We start from the raw sequence: 15752 nt of genomic DNA, 5'->3' as shown, positions 1-15752 counted from the left end.
GAAAGGAAATAAAGGAAAGAGGGAAGGAAGGAAGGAAAGAAAGAAAGGAAGTAAAGGAAAGAAGGAAGGAAGGAAAGAAAGGACAGAAGGAAGAAAGGAAAGAGAAAAAGAGAAAGAGAGGGAGGGAGATCAGAAATGTGCTGAAATTTGTTCCTTTTAATCTTTGAATGTTCCATACGTTTGTACACTATATACTGATCATATCTACCCAACTCCTACCTTGCTCCAAGTTCCCTAGTGCCTGCCTAATCCAGAATTTTTAGGGCAGGAAGTAAAACCTGATAGAGAGCATTTTTTATTATTATTTTATTTATTTACATTTCAAATGCTGTCCCCCTTCCTGCCCCCCCATCAACGAGCCCCCCCACCCCATCCCTCCTCCTTTTCACCTCTAAGGGAGAGCATTTTTAAGCATTGTAGAAAAACCTACCATGAGCAGTTGGGACTGTGTCAAAACCCCAGTGAGTGGCTGCCCTGCATTAACCCAAAACCATGGCTGTCATCTCCCAGAACTGCCCAGCCTCAGATCTGTGTGTCAGAGTGCTGCGGGGTTCCTCCCCTGGGGGTGCACAGGCTCTCTCTGAACCCTGCATCTGCAAGAGAGAACTTCTTTTCAAGTTTAATTTCTTGGTACCATTCTCAGAGTTCCCTGTGCCCCCAGGAGAACTGTGTGGATCTGGGGGAAGCTAGGATACCTTTCAAAAAATAATTCCCACACTGAATTGTTGTTGAGGATTTTGTTTTTCTGTTTGGCTGCAAAATTCAACATGGAGATTACTTTATCGGGTTTTTTTTCTTGTTGATGATGTTTTTACCGTTCATTCAATCTCTTATCCTTTTTTTAATATTTGAGATACACTCCCAGGGGCACGCAAATCGAACTTGTTATATTTTTGCTGTGTAATCTGCTACTTGTTTATTTCCTGTAGGCAGTCATAATCCCAAAAATGCAAGGCATGTTTTTAACCATTCCTTTATCGTTGAATTAAAATAAAAATCCTTCAAGGCCAGGCTCCTCAAGGAGACACGTGTAACCTCATATAGGAAAAGCTAATGTTCTACCGATCAAAATGACACTGAGAAGTCTGCTTTAGAGGAATATGTGTAGGTTCACGCCACCAGGAAGATGCTGGTTACTGAACACTAGCCAGCTCTCAATTGTGTTTGGTGTCATTGTTTAAAATAGACAAAACTCATTTCCTCCAAAGAATGCAGAGGCGGACGTATCTTTAGGAGTTCCCACGCTTATATGTTTATAACTGTTTACTTTCTAATAAACACAGAAGTGCGTGATCACCATCTTCTCTTTAGTAATCCCAATAATCTTGTCATTTTTTTACAAAGTGGGAATAAACAAAAAATAAAAATAAAAAACTAGAACTGAAAAATAAGTTCTTAAAAAAAAAAGAAAAGAAAAGAAAGAAAGAGACCCAGCCCAGCTGCAGGCAGTTGTGAGTTCTTTTATTTTTTAAAATGAATCTCGACATGAAGAGATTTCCTTGTGTAATAAAATCATATTGAAAACAGTATTCACATTCTTTTAACATGAATTATCATGTTCCTAGAGAATAAAACTGTAATCGAAGGATCAAAATAGGCAGGAGACGGAGAGTGTAGATGTAGCTCAGTGTGGGAGTGCTTGCTAAGACTGTGTAGGACATGGGGATGCAGGACCTAGGAAGGAAGGAAAGGAGGGAAGGAGGGAAGGGAGGGAGGGAGGAAGGAAGGGCAGGAAGAAAATGAGCTTTGCAGTTCAAGTATGAAGTTTGGGGAGTACCAGAAACTTTTGGGTGGTACTCAGAATGAAAGGTCTTAGAGCTCTCTGTGGGCAAGAGAGAAAAAAATGGGAAGCATGCTAAGAGAAGACATGGGAAGACAAAAAGAACTGACAAAAAGAGAAGGAGTGTCTGTATCTCACCGTGTATTATGCTCTCAACATCATGAACATCCTCTTTGCTGTAATTCACCAAAACATTACTTTTAATAACTACTAAAACCCCAGTGTGTGGATATATCAAAACTCAAGCAGTTATTTAGGTGTTTTTTGTTTTGTTTTTGGATTTGGCTTTTTTAGAGACAGGGTTTCCCTGTATAGCCCTGCCTGACCTGGAACTCACTCTGTAGACCAGGCTGGCCTTGAACTCAGAAATCCACCTGCCTCTGCCTCCCAGAGTGCTGGGATTACAGGCGTGTGCCACCACTGCCCGGCTTAGTTATTAATAGATGTTTAAGTTGCCCAGATTTTTGTCTACATCGCTAACTAGCTAATGTTCATCAAGATATTATTCATGGACATAAAATTACCTAATAAATGATATGGAGTTTTGAAACCAAGAAGATTAGAAAAGTTACATATGGTTTTCCTGTGATAGGATGATGGGGGCATGGGGGTGGGGGAGGGGGGGGACGGGCCCTGTTAGAGAAATTTGTTACAGGGAAAGGTTCTTGTTTTGGTTACCTCTTCTACTTGTTTTGTTTTGTTTGTTCATGTGCTTTAGTTTTTTGGGTCAGGATACCCCTAAGTAGCCCAGGCTAGCCTCAGATTCACAAACTCCTTCCCTTGGCCTTCTGAGTACTGGGAGTTGTAGGAATAATCTCTTGTGTACTGTGTGGAAGCATCACCTGTCAATAAAAATTAGATAGCCAATAAGCTGAGACAGGATCAGAAGGTGGGACATCCGGCAGAGAGAGAGGAACTCTGGGAAAGAGTCGCTCTGGAAATTTCACCACCTGGGCTTGGAGGAAATCAGACTTACGAAACTGAGGAGAGGTAGGCAACTAGCTATGTGACAGACATAGAATAGTATAAATGTGTTTATTATAGTGAGTTAGTCAGGGAATAAGCTTTGCTTATGGCCTAGTCATTTATTAATAAAATATAGCCTCTGAGTTATTTTTCAGGAATTGGGTCACAGGTGGAAAAAGCCCATGGTTACAGGGAGTGCCAGAGTAGGCCATCATGGCTATCCTGAGAAATTGTTTTTAGGAGACATAAATAGGCCAGAACAGATAACAAAAGATCATCAGGGCTCTGGGTGTGGTATCAACTCTTGTTTTCTTTCCACTGGTGAATCTTCCTTTTGAGACTTTAGGGAGGGTCTGGAAGAACTTCCCTCATTCAGATAAGAACACTTCAGAGGGAACCCTGTGTGGTTTTCTGGGGCTCTGAGAGGCAGGGGCAGGAAGTCTGAGAGACCTGGCTCTGAAGCTATCAATTCAACCCTTGGATCATTTTCTGGACCCCAGCACAGCTACACAAAATCGCTAACTTCTCAGGGTATCAACACACTTGGTTGTTCTCTGGTTTTCACTCACCTATGTAGATGCATCCAGGTGTGGCCACAGACATAAATACACACATATAAAATTAGTTCCCTTTTTAAAAATGGGACCTCCATTTGTTTGTTTGTTTGTTTGTGTGTGTGTGTGTGTGTGTGTGTGTGTGTTGGCTGGTTGGTTTTGAGTGCCATTCTGAAATGTTCCAGGTTATAAAATTATATCCACATTATCAAAATTCCCAATCTTGGTTTATAAGTGGAAGAGCATACAGAAAAGTCTGTAATACTGTATTGAGCACGCTATTTGGTAATCAAATTCCTAGCTATGGCTCCCCTTGTGTTCCAATTTTCTATAAACTACTTATTTAGTATCAATTAATGTCTGCGATGCTTTCCGTCTGATAATTACTTGTTTATATAAGACACAGATGGTCCCCTTAAAACCCCTTTTCTCCTCCAAATTATGGATTCTTGGGATTAATAGATAATTTTATTGAAAGGGTGAACCCATTTGGTAGGACAATGGTGGTGATTCGGGGCTGTATTTGCCTCGACAGCAGGCTACTCTGAATCACCCACCATTAGTGAGCTTTCCTAAAACTAGCTGTAAGACAGCTCTCTCTGCTTCTTTCATGTCTAGTTTCCACAACAATAAATAGGCCCAAAAATCCGGTCCGGGACAATAATTTAAACATGAACTTGGGCTCCTTGAAACAACTGCATTTACAGCCCCTCCCCAGTCCTCAGCTGATATTCAAAAGCATCTGCACTTATCTGATCTCTATTTCTATTTTCCTCCAAAGCAACGGGGTGTGGGGCTCAGAGTGTAAAAATAAGCTATTGTAGTTTAGAGAGGAGATGGGATGCTAATTAAGGGGTGTTTGATGAGCAAGCCACACCGCATGGGCTGCTGGGAGCTGCCTGCCAACTGCTTTTCTGGTAAAAAATCAAGGAAAACACCAAGAAGGCCAAGGAAGCTTAAAACAGAAGAGAACCCTGCTTCTGTGTTCAAGATGTATGCAGCTCGAATCGGGGTGCACATGCCAAGCTCCTGCCAGGCAGATCCCCCTATTCATTTTGAGAGTCACCTCCCTTTAAAAAGGCCACTCCTGCCCGGGGCTGGTCATGGACCATGGGGCGTGTATGTTAGACCACCGAGCTACAATAGAACTCTTTCGTTGGTCAACTCTTGCCAAGATTCTGTCAGTCTTCCTGGATTCCCCGGGAAGAAGTATATCTATCCTAGGATTCACAAGAGTTTAGAAAACCAACAAGGTGCCACTGAGAGAAGTCAGTCAAATCAATTAGTATGATGACAGAAAGTAGCAGGAGGCTACACACTAGATCTTGCCGGTCAGGCATAAGGAGGTGAGTTTGAATACGAAAAAGCCTGGCACTGTGGTGTGCTCCTGCAATCCCAGAGCTGTTACCTGGAGGATTGCCTACAGATTCAGTGACTCAAGAGAATGAGCTAGGCAGTAATAGTTCAGGACATTGGATATCCTCTGCGTGTAGATGCATAAGCTTGCACACACACACACACACACACACACACACACACACACACTGTCAGATATTGGCCAACACATAAAGAGTGAAACAACTCACTGTCTTTAAATTTTTAATTTTTTAAATTTTATTTATTTATATGGTAGGGAGGTCGGGTAGATGATAACTTTGTGGAGTGGGTCCTCTGCTGCCACCTACAGGATCAAAGCATCAAGTTCAGGCCACCAATTAAGCAAGCCAAGCTCTCCTGCCAGACACACACACACACACACACACACACACACACACACACATACTTTTAATATTAACATGAGATCAGTCTGGGTGGATGTAAATAAAGCTGATATGATCTTCACTTCACTTCAAAGGATAAAACTGTGACTTAGGAGTTCTTTAGAATGGGTGAAAGAGGCTACTGCACCAGATGGCAGATTTTCTTCCTGGCACTCGCGTGTCACTGGCACGATAAGACCCTGGAGGTGTGTGTCTCACATAGTGTATGTACTGTCTGGTTTTGTGTGTCAACTTGACACAGGCTGGAGTTATCACAGAAAAAGGAGCTTCAGGTGAGGAAATGTCTCCATGAGATCCAGCTGTGGGGCATTTTCTCAATTAGTGATCAAGGGGGGAAGCCACTTGTGGGTGGTGCCATCCCTGGGCTGGTAGTCTTGGGTTCTATAAGAAGGCAGGCTGAGCAAGCTAGGGGAAGCAAGCCAGTAAGGAACATCCCTCCATGGCCTCTGCATCAGCTCCTACTTCCTGACCTGCTTGAGTTCCAGTCCTGACTTCCTTTGGTGATGAACAGCAGTGTGGAAGTGTAAGCTGAATAAACCCTTTCCTCCCCAACTTCCTTCTCGGTCATGATGTCTGTGCAGGAATAGAAACCCTGACTAAGACACATAGTGTATGCCTTCCCTTTAATTCTGCGAACCTATGTACATTTTTCTGGAATTTTAAATGTATATGTATCTAGCTTTCTTTGAATGTCCATACAGCTTTGCCATACATGTGAAGAATCAAGTATCTGAGGTATATAAGACCCAAAATGATGGCAATGTGTGAAAGAATTTCTGCATAAATGTGTCTATGTTCTGGGAATTGTCACTCAGGAGCATTAAGATATAGGAACAAGAGGACTAGGGAGATGGCTCAGTGGTTAAAGGCGCCTGCTGTTCTTCCAGAGGACCAGAGCCCAGCACCCACACTAGGTGACACGCCTATAACTCAAGCTCGAGAGCATCTGATGCCCTCCTCTGGGCTCCGCTGGCAGCCACACTTCTGTGAGTTCACACATGCACACAAATAAGACATCATTTTCACAAAGCATAACAACAACAGCTGGTGAGTGAGTTGATAGAGGGTTGCTCCCACCCCGATACCCTAGGTTAAATTCCCTGGCCCCACACAGTGGACGGAGAGAACTGACTCCAACAAGCTGTCCTCTGACATCCGCACACAAGCCATGGCATTGGTATGCCTACACATACATACACACACAACGCAAAATAAGCAAAGTGTAATAATGAATCGAAACATAGTAACAACGTCATGTTTTAAGTGCTTACTGTATGCCAGGCTTTGTCCTAAGTACTTAGCATGTGTGAGGTTATGAGGAAACTGTGTCTAGAGAATGTCTAGAGTGTCCTGCTTATAGTAGAACTAAAATGTGTATCTAGGTCCTCAGAGTCCAAAGTCTACACTTTAACCACCGTGTTATATCCTTCCGTTTCCAATATCGTTGTTATTGATCCTATTACATCCTTCACGGAGAATCCATTATCAAGACATGTCAGTCACAATTGTGTTCCACATTAATGTCAGCAAGTCTCACAGGTGAGGAACATCGCCAGACCCAGTGAAACATAATGCTTTGCCAATATTAACAGTCACCGTGCCTGCCTTGCGTGCCCAGGGATTTTCATTATGCGGGCATCTAATACATTACAAAAATTCCCGTTAGACGTGTTGGTTTGATGAAGCAGGATCCGGTGCTTGGCTCAGCCACCATGGGAGAAAACATCTCTTATACCTGTTAGTTATTGAGGTTAAAAATTCTTAAATTCTCATTAGAGTCTGGGGAAATTTTGCCTGTCGCTATGATTGGTACCAGGGTTGCTAGTAAAGTGTGACCAACACTTGTAAAACACAAACTTTATTACGGTCTGGTCTACACATCATATGGTTCACCTCATCTTCTAGTCTTTACAGAATAATAAAACTGATTTTTGAATTACTTTAATTAAATGAAAAACATGGATACATTTGAAGAGAGCTACAAAGTTTTGCTGTTCTTCCCCTTCCCCCAGAAATGTGTGCTCTACTGGCCAGAAAAGAGAGGGATTTACGGCAAGGTTGAGGTTCTGGTCATCGGTGTGAATGAATGTGATAACTACACCATCCGCAACCTCGTCTTGAAGGTAAGATCATGAGCTGTTGCTGTCTTCGTAGTACGTGAGGACAGGGTTACATTTCTTCTTTCTTAAGTCCTAACAGACTCAAGTTATACAAGCTAGATAATACTGAGAGCAAAGACAAGCTATCGATGTTTCTTGTTATCTGACACTATTCGCCTGTGAAGTAATTGGATTAATGTAAGTGGACATTATGGAGGATCATTTTGGAGGACATTGGGGGTTAAACTTCTTTTCCTTAGAGAACATTTCTGGCTTAGCCTATGGAAGGGCCTTGACTAAAGGCTGATGCAGGAGACCTTACTGGGACCTTTCGGCTAATGTCGTTATGGTCTAAGCAGCTTTAAGCGAGGCCTGAGGTCCATTGAAGAGAAAGTCTGCGCTGACATATGGCTGTGCATAGCAAGATGAGCCTGCGGTGCTCATGGGATCTTAAAAAACTTGGAGTTAGAGTCACTCATTCATTCACAGGGCCGTTCCTAAACTGGCTTCAGTCTCAGGAATGTGACCTTACTTAACTCACGGGGCGGCAAGTGCTAACCAGCGTTGCCATGGGATTGATTTCACTTTTAAAGAATAACCTAAGGACCTTGGTCCTATCAGCAGCCTACTCCTGGGATAGAAGCATCATGAAGAAAACAATAACGACAGACCCAAGGAAGGTTTTCAATTCAAAAGTGTGGCAGAGGAAGGCTTTTCAGAAATCTACTTCTAAACGCATGTCTGATCAGACATAAGCCTCCTGCCTGGGCTGTCGGCATTAGGATGACACATGCGTGTGAGCCTCTGCTCACAGCATAACCTCACCAGGGATTGCACATAGCTCCACTGCTGCCAGGGATCCGCAGTGTTAGATCATTTGAGCTAAGCATAGAACTATTCTGATTGGGCATCAAGCAAACCTTCATATGTTTGCTGATATGTTTATACATCATCTGTCAAGACTTAGAGAACAGGAAACTCGATCTATCCCTTTCTTTCTGGTTATATTTCCACCTCCTAAGCAGTGAGTGCATGGCGGCACATGCCTCTAATCCCACCACTCAGGAGGCAGAGGCAGAAGGATCTCTGTGAGTGTGAGGTCATCCTGGTCTCACATAGTGAGTTCCAGACCAGCCAGGGCTATATAGTGAGACCCTGTCCCAAGCAACAGCAATGTTTTCAGCGACTAAAATGTATTATAAACATACACTCAGTGTATAGTATGTATGTGATCTGTAATCTTTATGATGGATACAGATAACAAACCTGAATTCTTAAAGGGAGGACACTCAGCTTCCCGGTCAGGCCAGGTTACTCAGAGTACAGCTTTCTCAAGGTGAGAGGATATTTTTGAAAAGTGTCTAGATTTTTTTTCCTACCTAGAAGTTAGCTGTCGGCAAAAAGAAAACCAGAGAAGGCCCTTGGTGCTGTAGCTGTAGCGTAGGTGCCTTTTAGTTCCACAAGTGAATAAGTAATTTGGTGATTGTTGCTATTTTCAGCAAGGAAGTCACACCCAACATGTGAAGCATTACTGGTACACTTCATGGCCGGATCACAAGACTCCAGACAGTGCCCAGCCCCTCCTGCAGCTCATGCTGGACGTAGAAGAAGACAGACTGGCCTCTGAAGGCCGCGGGCCTGTGGTTGTCCACTGCAGGTAAGGCACAGAACTGACCCTCCTATCTGCTCCTTAATTACAGAACAGACAGAAGGGGGACTTAGCTTCCAGGAATGTAACTTAGTAGTAAATGATGTATTCATTCAAAATATAATCATATGCTAGGACTTAATCAAAATGATAGTTACAGAAATGAGTTAAGAGCAGACAGCAATCGGATTTCAAGTTCTAAATAAATGTCGGAGTGAGCAGGAGATCTTACCCTATCATCTGACTTGAAACTTGTTTTTGTTCATTTCTCTCTCCTTGGTCACATACATGCAAAGAGCTGCAGAGAGCTTTAATTGTTGATAGGTTATTGGTGGGGGGTGGTAGTGGTGGGGTGGTGATGGTGGTGGTGATGGTGGTGGTGGTGGTGGTGGTGGTGGTGGTGATGGTGGTGGAGACTACCTGGATTTTCTTGCCAGCATGTATTATGATGGCTGATTTGGTAGCACAGTTAACCATCTTCAGATACAGCTCATGAGAACAAGAAGTTACTATCTGAGGTAGGGAATGGACGAGTGGTCACTTTATTTTAAGGAAGACAGCACACACACAGGGTGATGAGGACAGCAGTGGCAGTCCACAGGATTCTCTTCCTAGTGCCTAGCTTGAAGTTTACCTCCCATAACTGGCCTTTCCCCTGCTTTCCTTTGCACGTGACCAAAGCAGGTCATTTACATGCATTTCCAGGACGGGCGGAGTAACCCATATTTTTCCAAAATAATAGACGTTGATGTTTAACTTTCCAAGTATCCTAAGAAAGGGCTTGATAAAATATGTGATTTTAGATTTATCTTGCTCTCTTTCTATATTGAAACTTTGTGGATTAATTGAAAGTTTTCATTTAAAAAAAAAAAGACATTTTTTCAAGCCTACTTTCCAGCATCAGACTTTATCCTAAACCCTTGGAGCTAAAGAGGAAACAACTAGAGGGGCATAGTTAGGGATAGAGCTATCTCCCATCCAAAGTCATTAAGCCATAAGGATATGTAAGCTGAAAGAGGCATTTCCCCTATAAAATCAAGGCCCCTCTGATTACTGCTTCTAGGAATGAGGCCTCCTTTGTTCCCCCCCACTCTACATCCAATGTTGACAGTTATCTTTGGCCCTTCTTACAGCTCTTCTCACAGTATCTAATCAGTTAGCACATTGGCTTTCCCTTCAAAGCTTCTCCCGTAATCACACTTCCTGTCCGCCCACCCTAGTCCAGACCCTTATGACCTCATCCGTGTAGTTTAGAAGTAGTTGACTAATTGGACACATATACCCTTCTCCCTCGGGCCATGCTGGCCTAGCCTATGTGCTGTTCTGAGATGATAGGTTTGAAAATGTTTGAATGGCATACAGTCGGAGTTCAAAACTGGTGGATGGAGTCACATCACCTGGAGCAGCAGGGCTCAGCCTTGGCTCTGTGGATGTGGTACAGAGGTGACTGAATTCCTTGGCACTGATGAGCAAGTTTGAATGCATAATGTGAGATTCTTTCTGGAAAGTTCCCATCAGTTTCTTTTAAATGTTCTTAAAAGTACACAGGATGTCCTTCATACTCCTTAGCCTCGTGGGTATGATCTTAGTTCCCCTGCCTGGTGCTGTTTCCTGCTTTTCTATTCAAAGAACCTTCTTCTCCACGGCAGCTAATCTATTGCCTGTCCCAAGTCACACATTCTGTTTGCATCAGTTCTTTCCCCAGATCATTGTTTCGCCAGGGATCTAATTTCTCATTCATGGTAGACAAAGTACCTGCCCTTCCTAGGACATGGTCCAAATTCTATCTCTTCAGAGATTTGAAGTTTTTAAAACAGACCCATTACTTATAATTTTTTTTGGTTACATTCATCCAAAGAAAAACATACTAAATATGTGAAATAATTATGATTCACTAAATAAGGACAGTAGCACATATGGTAGGAACAAAAAAGAAAACACTAAAAGAGGCAATGTTTAATGGTTGTTACGTTAAGATTTCCTAGGTCACAAGTAGCAAGATGAGCAGGATGGAGGTTGTGCTTAACCAATGGGAGGCAGCAACCGTGGTTGAGTAAAGAGTAAATGACAGCCTTAGTTTGGAGCCACGAACCAAGGATCTGTACCATGAACCGATCCTAGAAGAGTTCCGAGAGCTGGAAAGCGTCATGATACCCCATGATCACGAGACACACCGAGGATGCGAACACAGAAAGGAAAGCATCCATCCCAAAGGCTCAGCTGAGCTAGAAAATAGAAGAAAGAAATGACAGATGGGATGGTAGGGATGGAAGAGGTGCAGACGTGAAAAATGACTTCACGTTTCCTAGGCTAGAAAGCCTTGTAGCTGATGGGTAACGCCATGGACAGAAAGATACATATATTTACATAGATGGAACACATGATGTACCGTGCCATCAAAAGTTCTACCTAGGCGAAATTCAGAGACTTTAGATACAGAGTTGAGAGAAATTTTACATAAGGATGGTGATCAAAAATGGAGGGTGGTAAGTTGATTCTATACACTTACTATAGATTTAATATCTAAGGCGGGTAAACGCGTAAGTTCTCCAAGACACACACTATTTCTGTTCGGTTATCATCTCGATGTCAATGACAAAATATGTTCCTCTAGTTCCATCCTATCTCCTAAATATAAACAAATCTTCAGTTACTTCCCAGGCTTCAGCATCTAACTGCACCCCTCAGTCGGCCCCCTTCCCAGAATTCCCTCTTGCTCCTGGGACAACACCATCTTTTTTATCCTTTAGGACTAGGACTTTCTGTTTGTTTTCCCAATTCATCACAATTGTAATGTGTCTAAATATTTCCTTTCAACTGCCCATTTCTCGCCGTATTCTTTCTAGAACTTTCCAGAACAATTGTAATATCTGCTCACCATTCTCTCAACCCCTCACCTTCTTCTGCCACGCTCATTCTACTACTTATAATTGAATGAAAAAAATCTATTTTTATCCCAGCAAGGTTACTACTCAATAGGCTACTCAATTCATACCGGTTTTATCACTGTTGTTATTAGTCTTCGTAGTTTCAAAGTTTCATTTAGGAGAATGATGCTTACTTCACTGTTTTTCTTGGTCTTCTCATTTCTTTTCTTTCCCATTCAGTGCAGGGATTGGGAGAACCGGCTGTTTCATTGCTACGTCCATTGGCTGTCAGCAGTTGAAAGAAGAAGGAGTTGTAGACGCACTAAGTATTGTCTGCCAGCTTCGGATAGACAGGTACGAGGAGAAGGTTGTGTGTGTGGCATCGTAGAGGTCATGTGTCTGAGCAGGGCTGTCCACCACAACTTCATCTAATCAAGATCTCTTCATAAACACGACTGCTCTATGGTCCTAGATCCCCATACTAAAGAACATGCATTATGTATTGGTTCCATATTTTATCTATTATTAACAATGATGGTATTTATTTTAGACTCCGTTTTCAGTTCTTTGGAGTATTACTGGATACCATGTTAATCTTACTTGTAATTCCCAAGCAGCCAATATACAGTTTCCTACAAGAATTCCAGGTTCTTTTTCCCACATCCCACCACTTTGTTTTCATTTTTTAACAATGCAGCAGCCATCCAATGTGTCTGAGCAGGATGATTATTAGCCTTGTGATGATCGATGCTAAGCTTGAAAACAACACAGAGGAGAAACTTCTTGCCCCACAGCCAAGCCTGAGTGGTGAATGGAGAGTTGGGGCAGTGACAGAGATCAAAAGTAGACGCCTCTTAAGAATGGCGTGGGGGAGGGTAAGCAGCAAGCCCCCTCTGGACACGCTAGTGCTCTGCCCAGAAGAAGCACGGGGCTCTCTCCTTTCATCCAAACAGCTAATGCTTAGTAATCAGACATCTAGGGTTGGTCCGGATATTCAACATGCAAACACAGCCTTATGATGATGAACGAAGCCTTCTGACCTCCCTCTGAGAGTTGATAGAGAGAAAGAAGCAAAGACATAAGCCAGGTGCCCTGAGTCAGAAGTAAGCACTAGGAAGTAAGAACAAAGAAGGGCGGAGCTGAATCCCTCCAACTTCAGCCCCAGGACCTGACCTAGTCCTCCCTAAAAGTAAACCTGTGTATTTATAGTCATTCTTAGAGGCCCTGAGTTCAATCCCCAGGACCCACGTGGTAGAATGAGAGAACCTACTCCTTCCTACAAGTTGTCCTCTGATCTCTACACATGTGCCTCAGTGTGCTCCCCAACAGATACGCCTGTGCAGAATAAATAAATGCAATTTAAAAACAAAAATTTTAAGAGGATCTAATTGGTTCTCTTCAGATTTAGAGGCCTATTTTCACCTCTTGGGTCCGAACTCAGAGGTTAAAGAAGTGCCGGGTAAGCCCAGAACTCTTGCCATGTTGACTCGAATCTCTACTAGTTCATACATTTATAAGTGAGTCCCAGTATAGGACCCTGTCTCAGTTAGGGTTTCCCTGCTGTGAACAGACACCATGACCAAAGCAACATTTAATTGGGGCTGGCTAACATGTCAGAGGTTCACTCCATTATCATCAAGGTGGGAACATGGCAGCATCTAAACAGGCATGGCACAGGAGGAGCTGAGAGTTCTACATCTTCCTCTGAAGGCTGCTAGGAGAAGACTGGCTTCCAGGAAGCTAGGATGAGGGTCTTAAAGCCCACACCCACAGTGACACACCTACTCCAACAGGGCCACACCCTGGGCCAACCACATACAAACCATCACAGACTCCAAGTTCCTGTGCTCCCCCAACCCATAGCCAATAGTCATAGAAGGTCAAGGGTTACTTTCCTGCTCTTGTTCCAGAATTCTGTGAACACTGACTGAAGAGCATTGAGGGAAACCGACCCTCAGCTAAGGTGGCGCCCAACACCAGCCAGGCACCATTTCAAACAGCTACTGAGGACACACCCAGGCCTGCTAGGCCTGCTCCTCCTTCTGACTCCTATCACTGCTGAGCTTCCCCTCCCCATCCCCCACCCCACCCACTTTAGTCTCTCTTTCCCAGTCCCATTCCCCACTGAATTACTCTCCAGTTTGGAAAGGAATCACAATACATTTTTTTAAATAAAATCCTATCTAATGCCTCCTCTATCTGCTCCTTCCATCCTAAAGCGAATGGCCAGAAAATTTGGCCTCGGCCTCCTCTCAGCGCCAAGGTCTTCCCATGCATGGGGCTAGAATTTTGGATTCTTGCTAGACTCTTGAAAACATATCCCCTGCTGATCCGAAGTTTGTCCTTGGATTTGATATGCATGTCAAATAGGTTTAACTGATTTCCTAAGACCCCTGTGTGGAAGCCTGGTCTTGGATCTCCTCACTTGCACAGACACTCTCAGGGGGTCCCCAAAAGCTGTAAAAGCAGAACAGAATCCATCCTCCTCCCCTCAGCTGCTTTTGCCTCCTTTTCTTCCCCATCCCTCACCTTTTGCTGTAAAGGTTCAGTGGTTTCGGGGGGGGGGGGGGGGGAGCTTACCTTTCAGAGTCTGTGTGCTAGCTGACTGCTGCTAAAGGTCTTACCTGGCTTGGACTCAGGCCTCTAAAAAGAAGGCTAAGCCAGATGTGTTGGCACACACCCAACAGCACAGAAGCTGATGCAGGAGGATTCCCAGTTTGAAGTTAGCCTGGATTTTTTTTTTTTTTTTTACAGTGAGAACATGTCTCCAAAAACGGAGAGGGGAGAAAGACAAAGAAAGAGAGGGAAGAAAGGGAGGGAAGGAGGAAGGGAGGGAGGACAGGACAGGACTGAAGAGAAAAGAGAAGGAAAGGGGAAGGGGCAAAGGAAGGGGGCAAAAGAAAGAAAGGTAGGACAAAAGAAAACAAAAGAAATACAGTCTTTAAAAATACAAACATCATCTCTGTTCTCTTACGCTGCATCTTTCTTTAATATGTCTTCAGCCTCTGTCCTTCCTTCATGATCTCCCTGGCCATCTTAGCCTTCTACTCAGGATCTCTCAGACATTCCAGAATGTGTTATTCAGCAGGCAGAAATTTATCTCATCAGGATATCTCCACCATGGTCTTCAAAGCACATGACTCATCTAGCTCACAAAATAAACTTGGAAGCGTGGTGGGTGGCAGGAGCACATTCCTTAAGCTCTTCTCTTCTTTTCCTTTTTTCTTTTTTCTTTTCTTTCCTTTTTTTCTTTCAAGAAAAAATAATCCATTAAGCCAGGCATAGTGTAATCCCAGTGTGTGGAAGGTCGTGTCAGGCGTGACTGGAGTTCAAAGTCACCCTCATCTGCACAGTGAATTTGAGGACAGACTGGACTACATAAGAAAAGCCTCATTTCAGAGAAGAGAGACAGAGACAGAGACAGAGAGAAAGAAAGAAAAGAAAAGGAAAGGAGAGGAAAGGAAAGGAAAGGAAAGGAAAGGAAAGGAAAGGAAAGGAAAGGAAAGGAAAGGAAGGAATAAAAAAGGAGGGAAGGGGAGGAAGGAGGGAGGGAGAAGGGAAAGGGGAAGAAAAGGATTTAAAAGCAGTTCTGAATAAGAAGCTATAAAGGTCTGAAGAGTTCCTCAGCAGACACCCATTTGAAACTGTTGACACATTCACCCACACTGACTTAACCACACAAAACTCCCTCAGAGAATACCAGAACAAGAAGGAAAGAAGTTTAAGAAATTCAAACTATTCTTCTGATGTTTGGTGGTGGGGAAGGACTTGATAATTTTATAATTTGATCAGGGATGAGAGAAGGGATGACAGTCCTTGGATTACTAAATCCTTTTTGTGTAAGAGATAATACTAAAGATCCACAGGCCTTTCTAGAAGTCTTACAGTGCATGCTTGCATGCATGTGTGCCTGTGTGCATGTGTGCATGCCTGCATACATGCTTACAGCCATTTTACTGGAGACCGGAGCCCAAGGACTCAGGTTTGCTAGGCAAGCATTTTACTACTGAGCTATATCCCCTTGGCTATTTTATTGCTGAGATCACAGTTTAATTTT

At 43.3% G+C, this 15752-nt stretch overlaps 1 protein-coding gene across 1 annotated transcript in view; it reads left to right on the top strand.

Moving 5' to 3' along the window:
• Ptprr (protein tyrosine phosphatase receptor type R) overlaps positions 1–15752 on the top strand; it is a 110135-nt gene that overhangs the window by 81131 nt on the left and 13252 nt on the right. The window contains exons 9-11 of the mRNA XM_052165746.1: positions 7094–7204; positions 8680–8837; positions 11936–12049. Coding sequence (XP_052021706.1) covers positions 7094–7204; positions 8680–8837; positions 11936–12049 — 383 coding nt within the window. The remainder of the gene's footprint in view (positions 1–7093; positions 7205–8679; positions 8838–11935; positions 12050–15752) is intronic.

The sequence above is a fragment of the Apodemus sylvaticus genome, chromosome 20 (genome assembly GCF_947179515.1).
Source record: "Apodemus sylvaticus chromosome 20, mApoSyl1.1, whole genome shotgun sequence".
NCBI lineage: Eukaryota > Metazoa > Chordata > Mammalia > Rodentia > Muridae > Apodemus > Apodemus sylvaticus.
This window is presented reverse-complemented; position numbering and strand designations above follow the sequence as displayed.